Source organism: Vipera ursinii (assembly GCF_947247035.1).
Source record: "Vipera ursinii genome assembly, chromosome: 3".
NCBI classification, from domain to species: domain Eukaryota; kingdom Metazoa; phylum Chordata; class Lepidosauria; order Squamata; family Viperidae; genus Vipera; species Vipera ursinii.
In genome coordinates this window covers 23593779-23606451 of record NC_139516.1, presented here as the reverse complement: position 1 = coordinate 23606451, position 12673 = coordinate 23593779, and the positions used below count along the sequence as shown (strand labels likewise).

The 12673-nt window shown below is 35.3% G+C and overlaps 2 protein-coding genes across 3 annotated transcripts in view; one reads left to right on the top strand and one right to left on the bottom strand.

Annotated features, from left to right (window-relative positions):
• LOC310638086 (uncharacterized protein) overlaps nt 1–12673 on the bottom strand; it is an 880437-nt gene that overhangs the window by 718124 nt on the left and 149640 nt on the right. The gene's annotated exons all lie outside the window — the stretch shown is intronic.
• The window catches only part of RIMS4 (regulating synaptic membrane exocytosis 4), a gene marked incomplete at both ends in the record, with an annotated part of 93805 nt that overhangs the window by 56507 nt on the left and 24625 nt on the right, over nt 1–12673 (top strand). The window contains one exon of one of the 2 annotated variants that reach the window (XM_083358838.1): nt 10750–10888. In XM_083358838.1, the coding sequence (XP_083214964.1) occupies nt 10750–10888 (139 nt within the window). Of the gene's footprint in view, nt 1–10746; nt 10889–12673 lie in introns of both variants that reach the window. The other variant, XM_083358837.1, reaches the window with a different exon arrangement.

Here is a 12673-nt window from a genome sequence, read left to right as displayed (position 1 = left end):
AAATCATATAATGACTTTGTTTGTGTTGGGTATAGATCTAGCTTCTTTCTTGTTTGGATTACTTCTACAACTTATCTTAATGGGCTACAATAAAAAAAATCCTGTTTTGATTTTTTTTTCCTGGATCACTGTGTATTTAATGCTGGCTTTAATTGAAACAGTCTAATACGGTTCCTATAGCAGATGTTCATCAAAACAAAAAGTCAGTATATCTTCACTTGGTTTTGCAGTTTTCTAAGCTGGCTCTGGCTCAGACATTTTACGGCCACTTATGAGTCAAGTCAGTCACATTTGCATTTATGGAAATGTTCCACACAGAATCCACGTAGGCTTGCTAGAGGTCTGCCAGACTACATAGAACAAATTGCTATAGTTTATGATCTGGCAGTGTCAACTGGATGCTACAAAAGGGATATTGTGAATGCAAAACCCTACCTTGGCCAGTAGACTATTAGTGAACTTTGCACAAGTCACAATCTCTCTTGTATGCTCCTGCAATTGCATAACCATAAAAATATAAGAATAATTGACACAATAATTGAAATCTGTCTCTTGGCAAAGATACTTTTCTAAATTTGGGTGGGTCATTTTTCTTTTCTATTTTCTTTAACATTATAGTCTGGGTTGGTGATGTTTTACTAAGAGTAAACAGGCAGCATACATAACCAGACCCCATTGAGTGTAGCGGTTAAAGGCTTCAAGTTAAAAACCAGGAGACTGAGTTCCAGACCTGTCTTAGGCTGGACCAGTCCTCCTCAGGCCTAGGAAGAAAGCAATGGCAAGCCACATCTGAAAAATTTTGCTAAGAAAACTTATCCAAGCAGTCTCCAGGACTCAAGACTGACTTGAAGGCACACCAACACACACAAAAATCAGCTTGATTTTTTATTGCATTAGAAATTATATTCTGCACCAAAAGAATATTTACATATTTTATTAATTGATTAAGGTGCAATTTAAGGTGTGATTTACTATTGCTGTTTTATTACCTTATCCCTTTCTGTAACTCACTGAAATTTTGGTAAAGTGAACAGCAGAAAAGCTGCTCCTAGCTCAGCAGTCTCTTGTTTGAGCAGCATAAAAGACACAAGAGATAATCTTTAATGCAAATTAAAGGCAGATTTGTGCTCTTAAGCAATGTTTACTTTTATGTCTATTAGTTTATAATAGAACGTGTAACTTTTTGCAACCAAAGGTTATGCTTAGTCTTTGCGCACATCAGGTGGAACAATCTAAAATATGAGTGGGACCCAAGAAAAATCAATGCGCTAAGTGATGACAAAAATTATATAGCATTTAATTTTGATCAAGATGTAATTAAACTTTAATTAAATTAAATCTATTTTAAATAATTAAATATTTATAATTATTTACATTCATTTTCAAAAATCCATGTCACATTAAAACTAAAGATTTTGGAAGTGCTGTTAGGAATACTGTCAGAGTTTCTGATCGTGTAACTCTGCTCTGATTCCTAAGGAGAAATACCCTGAAGTGAAAGTGATATTGTGTGCTAATGGGTTTTTCTCCATGCCATGTAATAACTATGTATGATATTCCCAAATACCAAATTAAGGACAAGTAAAATTATGCATTCTTATGCATTCTTAACACCAATGCACCCATTTCTCTGAACTGCAGGTATTGTCAGCACTGAACCAATTGTATGATAAATTATTCTTGCATTTCCTCTGAGCCAATGGAGTTTTGCTGCTTACCCCAATGTAGCTGAATTGGTACAGAACCATAACACAGTTACAGTGCCTGTCATGAGAAAGTTCACATTGTTCCAGATTTTCAGGCAGAAAATTTGTTGTGCTGTACATTAAATTAATTTTCTTTGTTGACAGAACCCACCCTTCCGTAGAAATGAAGAAAAAATCCAATGTGTGTTAGATTCCCAAAAGCTCCTCAGTTAATTATGAGAACCTGTAAACATGAATAATGACAAAAAGATGATAAGAATAAAACAAGCAAGCTGCATCACTGGCACAGCATCAAAATAATTTACAGGGCCTTCAATAATCCAGCCTCTCCGTACAGGCTGACCTTGTTTTAATCACAGTTTATTGCAGATTGTTTCCAGTGCACTCTATAAATCTGTCCCCATGAAATCTATTTCAGTAGCAATGGCAAAATGAAAACTCCCCTTTCCCCTCCCTTGAGACTACATGCTGATACGTGACAAATGAGTTTCACAAGATTATATTTAGGCACAGGTATGACATGCTTCCTTTCCATACTGCAAGCACTTGTGATGAGGAGCCTGAAGCTATTCCTGTTTTCAGAAAAAGCAAGGTGGATTTAGTTTCAGGGTTGATTGCTTTCAGACTTGACTAATAATAGGAGATTCTGTTTCTGGGGTCAGATCTTGCAAGAGTGATCCATGGTTAAGATTTGGCATAGTAAGACAGCAAATGCCTGGCTGGGGAGTGGTGGGGTAAGCAATAGGAAAAGACAGAGCTTTGGTTTGTCACTGTATCTGTCCTGTGTCATTCAGCTTATCTGTTGCCCTCAGATGCAACAGAAAGCATTACCTGCACTAGGGTAAAATTTGGGAAATTTAATTTGGGGATAAAATCTCTTAGGCCAGTAAGAAATTTGTGACCTCCCCTGAAACAGACAAGAAAAGGTGATCATTTGGTGCAGAAAACTTTCCACATTTCAAGCAAGTACTATGTCAGAAAATTAATTTAGGGTTCCAACTTGAGCTGGGGTTGCCAAATTATTCTTCGGACAACTATTATAACTGTTGTGGTCTCTGCTTGCAACCTTGATTATCCATTTGCTTGCACGCCCAGTTTATGGTGCTGCATTTCAAGCTTTCAAGCTTCTTTATTCTCAGAAGCTATTACATATCATTAGCTAAATTTTACTTATTGGCTTAAACCAGAGGATTACCTAAAGGTGACCATTTTCATATTCAAGTCCTTTTATTTTATTTGGATACTAAGTTCATTTCTTCCCAGGACACAGGATCAAAGAATGTGGTTTGAAGCTTTCTGTTGTTCTGGAAAGATAGCAACCCCCACCATCTGACTACAAATTGGCACAATTACATACTGCTTATTTCTTCTTCTCTGTCTGAATTTAATTAAATCCCTATCAAAAAGCCTTTTGTACCTAATGCTCACATTTGCACATTCATGTCAGAATATTTCTCTGTTCCATTTCTACAGTGGATTCAGCTAGTCTGGAAATAGTTAGGAATTTAATTTTCTGCGATGATTTCTGTAAAATATAGAACTGCCTCCACCAAGAGCTTAGAATTGTCTTCTCCTATGTTTGGAGCTGGTTGTGAGCTCTCCCAATTCGGCTTTCATGGAGAAATTGCCTTTCTTTGGCTGTGTTAATTGGCAATGTTTTATATATATATATATATATATATATATATATATATATATATATATATATATATATATATATATATATATATATATATATATATATATATATATAATAAGCACATTTTAATAAAGCCATTGGCCTCACCTGAGTTCAGAAGTTTCAGATGATCCCAGACTACAGAAACAACTTTCTGATTTTTATTCTAATAGATCAGTTTTACCAAGTTTGAAAAATCGCATTGTGTTGAGACTCATGTCACCCAAGTCCACAGATGGTGATCTCTGGAATGTAAACTTAAGTGTTCAGAATCTAATGCAGGGATGGAAAACGATGGCCATTTTATGACTTGTGGACTTCATTTTTAAAAAATTTTTTTATTGCTTTTATATAAACATATATTTAAACAAAAAAAATACATATAAAAAACAAGACATGACATAAACAATACAATCAACAACAAAAATACAAAAAGAATACTTAACTTCCATTATTCCTAATCTTTCTAATCATTTTCAGGTGACTTCCTCGAATCCCTCCTATCTGCGTTTCTTCGTTAATCCTCATTAGCAATTTCTATTTCATAATTTTAAATCATATTTAATGATTTGGCCACTGTTCCCCACCTTTGATCTAATGGGTTGTCTGTTTTTGAACACAAGGGATAAAAGTAAACACTCTGATGTGTTCAGGTTGAGCAATTGTATACTTGGAAATTATTTCATTAATTAACGGTCAGTTGCCAGACCACAGCTGAAGGTCTTAGGAGACTGAAATGTCATGCCAGTGGATTTTGAACATTTGAGATTAGACTTGTTCAGATGCCTAACACCATAAAAGATAAGCTTTAATATAATCATTTCCCCAATGAGTTTTTCCCCCTATACCCAGGGAATTCTGAACATATAGGAGTATTGAGTCATTCTTTCTGATTTTGGCATTTGACTCTTTTCACGACATCTTTGTTTAGGTATACCTTTTTGGTGTGCTCACAAGTTCATTTCCTGGGACCAGGTTCTAAGATAAGCAGGAAGAACTCATTAATAGTTTTTATTTCTTCTATTTTACAAAATGTAGAAAGAAACATTGCAATGACTCACGTTCCAGACTACTTTATGTAGATGACTGGGAATCTTCATCTACATTATAGCCATGGTCTATGTGTTTTTTTTTAAAATGAAGCAAATAATCACAGATAATTTCATGATTTTGCTTTCACTTGCTTTTTAGATGTTGAAAACAATGGTCATTTGTAATGCTGTTTCTTAAAGTCTTGCCTAACCTCTTGCATGAGAACAATTTTTTAAATAAGATTGCCATACCAAATGGTCTGTCCAAAGGTAATGAAACTGTATTAATACAGAAGATTAGTTCTGCCCCAAAGGAGGGGTCTAGACAGAGTGAGGGGCATTCATCTCAGTTGAGTTCTTCAATAACCCTTGCCATTAGAGGAAAACAGTTTACATTTAGTTACTTTTTTCTTACTTCCTGCCTGCTCTGCAGCTCTGGTATTCTTTTGTAGTCTCCCTTCCAAGTATTAACGGGACCAATCTTGTTTAGCTTTTGGAAGTTAGTCAAGGTCACTTATTTATTGACCCTAACTGGGCTTCTTAAGAATAAAGACTCTGAAATGGCTGTCAATGACACCTTAGCTCTTCTTACACACTCAGTCACTTAAGCTGCATTGACTGAATTGTTTTTCATTAAACCTCAGGGGCATCTCGTTAGAACTGAAAGCAGCTTCAGAATACATAATTAAAGAATTCATTGCCATGGGATATAGAAATGGCCAAACTGGCTTAAATGGAATGAATATAGTTCTAATTATGGAGTTTAATACAAAGCATTACATCTGATAGCTAAATGACATCAATGGATTGCAGTTCCTGCATCAAAAGTGGAGAACTATCATCGGCCTTTGTGGGATAAAGTTTGCAGCACTAAACACAGACACACACACAAACAAACACAAACACATTAGTCTGCTTCACTGAAGACTTTTTATTGTTGCTGTTCCTTTGACCTTAGGCACTGGCTTTGGCTTCTCTGTACTAAAGACTAAGCTTTTTTGTTCATTCTCCTTCCTTCCTGGTCAAATTTATAAAATATATCATTGTTTGCTCCTGATACACCAGTCCAAAGGGGTTAAACATGCTAATACAAGAAAATGAAAATCTGCATAAAATATCCAGTAAAAACAAATCATTTTGTGAACTTAGAGTATGCAGCAGGATGTTAAGCATTCATGTCATTCGGCTGAGTTACTATTTTTATCACTTGTATTTTGAATGAAAGGAATTTTTTTATTCAGCAAAGAAAGAATGTGTAATGAAATATCTCCTGGCAAATAATCCATTGGATTTCTGTTGTCTGCATGTGAATTAGAGAGAAAGGGAAAATTTAAAATATATGCTATCAACAAAATCAAATTGAACCAAGCTCCCTGAGACAAGAATAAAATTAAAGAATTGGAAGAAAAAAGATGGCTGTTCAGGACTGGGGGAGGCTCATCCTTGAAGTTCAGTGGATGACCTTGAGCCTCTATCCTTGTCACAGGGAAAGCTGGAGAGAACATTGCTCACTGATTTTTGCTCCTTGGGAAAAAAGTGACAGATGCAAATGCTCAACGTTTTGGATGTGTCCTCTGAAAATAAAAGCTGAGCTTGTTAAAGGAGAGACCTGTTAGGATTCAGCAAAAAAGCTTTACGTTCTTAATTCACTAAGAAGCCTTAGTATATATTAAGGTGGCCATTTTTATGTTGTCACATCAGAAGAACAACATTAAATTCATCATCATAATGGTCATTTTGTGTGTGTATTAATTTACAAGGATTAATGCATCTTTTTTAAAGTTTAAAAAATTAAAAACATCTATCAGTAAGATGGGCACTTATGCCCAAGTGACTAATAAACTATCCAGTTTGCTGAGCAGGGCCAACTATTGATTAAAATATCTACTGGAGTCCCTTCCTATTCTTAAAAATTCCATCATACTTGCATTCATAGTCATCTATGAAAATAGATTTTTTAAAACAAAGGGAATGGTGATCTAGCTGGGGATGAGAAAGCTGGCTTGCTTGTCTATTTCTTAAAAATAGGCAGAAGACACAACCCACAGAAATAAACTGAGCTAGAAGACTGTTGAATGATTTTATGTGTCTCAAGATATTTGGTTATTGCTGATGACCACTCAAGTTATTGCTGGTGCATTAATAAACTTTTGCTGAAAAAGAAATGTTGGTCATATTAATGCACACTGTGCTTTAAAGCAAAATAAAGATTCTTGGACGGTAAGATTCTTTATACCAATTTTTTTTCTTTGTGTTTCAGTCTTGAATTGGCAGTGCTTAATTTAACTGTTAGAAAAGGTACTTCTGAAGTGAAACTTTTTCAAAGTTCTATTAAATAAATGTTATCAAGTATGGATCTGATGAAAACTGATGATCAAAGCAAATGGAATTTATAATCAAAAAGGTCTAAAAGGGAAGGTGAGAAACGGTTTTTAGATAAAAAGAATAAATTACCTATTATGGCACAGCTGAACAAAATAAAACAAAACAAAACTTTGGTATAATATATATATATATATATATATATATATATATATATATATATATATATATATATATATATATATATATATAGATCTAGAGTCTCGGGTTTCTTCCAGTGTTCCTTTCATCTTCAGAAAGTTGTTCTTTAAAGAAAAACTGTATGTTAAAACTTTTCAATTAAAAAAAAAAAAGAAAGTTGTGGCGACGTTTCGACGAAATCCCATCCGTCATCATCAGGCCGGAGTGTTCCTCCTGCTGCTTCCAGGAGCAATGCGTGGTCTGGCTGTTCCGGAGGAACACTCCGGCCTGATATTGACGGATGGGATTTCATCGAAACGTCGCCACAACTTTCTGAAGATGAAAGGAACGCGGGAAGAAACCCGAGACTCTAGATCTACACATACAGACACCCGCGAGAATCTACGAAAACAAATATATGCCTATGTTTTCACACATTTATTCTCCCAAATATTCATGTGTGTTATTTCAGTAATTTATACACTTGCAAAGTAAATATAATCTTGGTTTTTAAATTTATTTTTATTAGAATTTTGAATATAATAAAAGTATAAAAATATACTTTAAGATAAGTAAAAAAGTACATAAGAAAAAGAAAAAATAAGGGGAAGAAAGAGAACAAAAAATAGAATTATAACTTCAGCACTTCTTTCTATTGAGTAGTTGTTATCTTATTCTTTCTCTTCCATTTTCTTCTTTCAACAAAAAGTCCATACAAGGTTTCCAATCTTTTTTAAAAAATTCTTTATCAGAGCATATCTCTAAGCTTCATCAATTGTATAATCCAATCTTCTATTGTGGCATTTCATGATTCTTCCAGATGCAGTATTAATTTCCTGTATTTATTTTCTAGTTCAATACTCATAAAACCCAGTAGAAATTTCTGATTTCATCATAATGTTAATCTGCAATATCTTTTGGATATGGATTTGCCCAAAAAATTCATTGGCTTTTTCACAAGTACCATGCACAATAAAAGGTCCCCTCTTCATTTTCACACTTCCAACACTGAATTGATATTCCTTTGTACATTTTTGACAGCTTTGACCAGTGTCATACATCTATGATACATCATTTTATTTTAAAAAACCTCTTACATTGTAATACAGTGTAAATTTAACACTACTTTCTTACATTTTTCCCATGTATCCATATTTATAACTAACGTTTGCAGCCTCAAGTAAATGTGATCTGGATGGCATTACAACTAGATTGCTTGAAAACTGTACTCAAGCAGTGATTGTCAATAGTTGTTCATCACATTGAAGAGGTATCAAGTGGTATGCATAAGGGTCAGTTCTGGGTTCTCTTCAGGTTCTCTTCAGCATTTTTATTCATGATCTAGATCAATAGGAAGAGGAAATGCTTATCAAATTTGCAGATGTTACAAAATTGGGTGGCATCACTAATACTATAAGACAGAAATACAATTAAATGACCTTGATGCGATATGGAAGGATGGGCTGAAAATAAGAATAAATTGTTAACAGAGTCATGTAGAAGATTTCACTTAGAAGCAAACTTCAAATTCCAGGCGTAGGATTAGATAATAGGAGTTGTGAAAAAAATATTGTAATAGTAGTCAATGGCAAATTGAATCTGAGCCAGCAATATGAAAGAAAGGAAGGAAGGAAGGAAGGAAGGAAGGAAGGAAGGAAGGAAGGAAGGAAGGAAGGAAGGAAGGAAGGAAGGAAGGAAGGAAGGGCTAGATTACATTATATACTAATTATTATTGGGGTGTAATCATTTCACTCTATTCTGCTTTGCTCAGGTCTCACCTCAAGCATTATGCTCAGTTCCCGACATGACATTTGAACGACTCTGAGAAGCCAGAATAGGTTTAGAAAAGGTGAAGAGGATTGAAGGATCTGGGCAGATTTAGAACTGAGAAAAAACAGCTGAGAGGGGATATTGTGTGCTTCAGTTACCTGAAAAGATTTCACATAGAAAGTAAATATCTGTTTTCCATCATTCCAAAGCGCAGGACATGGAATAACAGATACAAGTTACAGAAAAGCAGAAGTTCAACAATAGAACCAGTTACTCACAGTTGAGAAGCGTCCTTTCCATTAGCTGTGTTCAAAGAAAGGCTAGAGGGCCATCTGCCTGGGATGTTTTAATTTGGATTCCTGAATTGAGACAAATATGAAATGCATTGAGAGTAGTTCTATTGTATTTAATTAATTTGATCAGGTCAAATCTAGTGGTTCTTCTCTTTGCCCTGTTCTCACCCATTTTTTGAACTTAGTACACTTTTAAAAATGTTGAGAGTGGTCTTAGCCCCCCAAAAGTATACTCTACTCCCTTGGCATAGAACTACTTAATGGGTTTAGAGTGAATGGGGTTTTCACATCACTTAATCTTTTTTAATCACTGTGTGACAGGAGCCTCTGATAAGAAGCAGCAAACAAGTTCCCAGAAGACTGGAATAAATAATCATTACTGATTCAAGTTTTAGATAAGTGGTAATTACTGCTTGTAAGAACTCCCATGGTGGATAAATTGATATACAGTAAGAAAGAAAGACATTGACAGGCTTTGACTTCAGCAGAAGCTGAAATTAACTGATATATTAGTGGGTCAAGCATTCATTGTTTTACCAACCATCACTCGTTGGCACTATGTAAGACATTTTTTTCTTGAACTGGTCATGTTTTGGTAAAATGGTTAATTATCCCACAAAAGCCTAATTTGAGTACAATCTGAAGTTAAGAAACAGGGGAAAAATATGAAAATATGAACCACATTACAAGACAGAAATAAAATCAATGAAATAGAGTGGCTGAAAAGGAGAGTAAAGGAATTGTTGCATAAATAATAACCTCCCCATATTATTGGCTACATATGGTTTTCATTACTCATAAAGAGAATATATTTTTTAAATTTTCCCAGAAATAGAAGCAACAGGTACTCATAAAAATAAGTGGATAAATCCAGGAGGTAGGCGACAACTCATATCATCTCTGAGTATACTGAATGGGACTGAAGGAGATTGGACTCTAACATCTAACATTTTAACAGTACATGTGATACAGTTTTGAAAGTCACAGGTGTGATTTTCATTAGGGAGAATTTTGTCACTTCTGCTAATAGATAAACAATGGAGGTGACACAATTATCAAGCACATCAGTTGCAGAGAGGAGACTACTTCTCCGCTCAACTCTTTCCTCTCACTTTCTTAAATAATACTGGCTTTTAGGAAACAACTGTCTGATTCTCTGGAATGTGTTTTTATAAGTTATGTTTTAAAACCTGAAGAGTTTTATGGTAGTATAGGTAGTCCTTGACTTTCAACAGTTCATTTAGGGACCATTCAAAGTTACAATGGCACTGGAAAAAGTGACATGACTGTTTTTCACACTTATGACTGTTGCAACATGCCTAAGGTCACATGATCAAAATTCAGATGCTTGGCAACTGACTCATATTTATGACAGTTACAGTGTCCCAGGGCCTTGTGATCACCTTTTGGGGCCTTCTGACAAGCAAAGTCAATGGGAAAGTCAGATTCACTTAACAGCCATGTCACTAACTTAATAAGTGTAGTGATTCCCTTAACAACTGTGGAAAGAAAAGTCTTAAAATGGAGCAAAGCTCACTTAACGAATGTCTCACTTAGCAACAGAAATTTTGGGCTCAATTGTGATCATAAGTCGAGGACCACCAGTATATCTAACTATTGGCGTTTTAGGCATGCTGTTAGTATGTACTAGTGTTACATTACTGAACATTCTTCACCCAATGTCTAAATGCCTAATCTTTTCTCTCTCTCTCTCTCTTCTCTCTTCTCTCTTTCCCTTTCCCTTTCTCACTTCGTCTTTGCTTTAGAAGGAGACGGCCGGAAACTCAAAGGTGCTATCCAGCGGAGTACAGAAACTGGACTGGCTGTTGAAATGCCAAGTCGAACTATCCGGCAAGCCAGTCACGAATCCATTGAGGACAGTATGAACAGCTATGGATCAGAAGGAAAGTAAGTAATGAGCAAAGAGATGAACTAGTACACGTTGAAAAACAAGTAGTTCTACCCTCTCTGTGATTTACTCTAAATGCTTTTGATGATTTTCCACCAGTATATATGTAAAGGTGGAGTTTCCTTTACTTCATGTGCATCACTTTATATTTGTTTATATAAACTGTATGAATCATTTTAGCTCCAGTGTTTGAAGACCCTTTTCAAGTTCTTTATGGTTTTTGTTTGTTTTCATCAACTGAAATAACTATTTAACTTTTTCTTTGTTCCAATCATTGCTCCTCACCCTAAAGCTGCCTTGAAAAAAATTTTTTTTAATATACCCAAGTTTTTTTCAGCCAGACTTGTCCTTTGGGATGGTTTATAATGTTATCTTTAAACAATGTGATATCTAAAAGTCACATGTTTGGATAAACAAAGCTCTAAGAATAATCTAGTCATCTAGAGAAAGCAGTGAAATTTCATATATTAAAATCTTATTTTTAAGGATTTGGGTGGATCTTGTCCACTTTCCCTAACAATTATATTTCTTTATTCATTACTGATATTCTCAATTTTAGCAGTTGTGTCTTTTTTATGGAAAAATCAGCAATATGCTGAACTCTTTCCTCCCACAAGATCCACATCACTATTGCTCAGAGCCATTCTGCCTCATAAAAATCTGCTGGCAATCTGGTTGAATCTTTTAAGATCAAAGAACAATGATAATTCCATACTAGTGCCTGCCAAGTAATGCTTGCATTACATAAACCGTGTGCTTAATAATGTATTGTATCAATATCAAGCTGATCATCGGTCAGGGCCCTCTTTTTTCTCCTTTTTGAAGATAAGAACAACATTGTCTGTTCCTTGGTCCTCTGGAACTATCCCCCTTGTTTGTGAGTTTCAGAGTTCATAGAACAGGGCCCTGAGATGGCATCCTTCAAGGTCCTTTAAAGATGCAAATGATTTGGTCCTGAAGGCACATTTATGGCAGTCTACTGTCTCTTTGCGCATCTCCTGTTCTTTGCTTATATTTTCCTGTTGTTTCTGCCTTGAGGTCCTGGAACATAGTTCCTCTTGCAGGGCAAAACTGAGGTAAAGTGTATACTGAGGTACTCTAACCTCTTCCCCATTGCCTGTAAATATCATACTATATTATCCAAGCAGCATTTAAATTTTTAAAATTTGCTTTAAAATTCCTTTTTAACCCAACCCCCCCTTTTGGGGAGGGATCTTTTAACCTAAGTTCCTTCGGCATGTTTGTCTTTCTGACTCTATTTTTTCAGGTATGAGCCCGTTGCTAGTATTTCTGCTTAATGATTTCATCCATCTTCCATTTCCTACACTTTTCTTTTAACTCTTAGCTAAATTGAAAACTCCTGCACATCCATAGCATTTTTTAACCTGCCCCTCACATTGTTTTCTTCTTATTGGAAGGGTGATAATGATGTTGACTCATTTCTGGATTTGCAGAGGACACAATTTTCCTCTTCTTCGTCCTTCCTCCAATTGCCTTTTAAAACTGCTCTTTGTATGTTCCATTCCCCTTAGCAACAATCTCCTAGCACCAACTGCTGGAACTACTCTTCTTCCCAATGTTCCAATTTCTTGGACCACTTTGAACCAATGTCCCCTATTCTGCAATTTTTCCCCTTCAATTTGCTTAAAAACAGCAAGCTAGTTTTTAAGCTAGTCAGCCTGTAATTCTTTTGATCTCTTCTCCATTCTTTTTAAAAAAAATGGGTGTTAACACTGGCCACTTTCCAGTTTTCCAGTATACAGAGGAGCATGTTACCTGTTTTT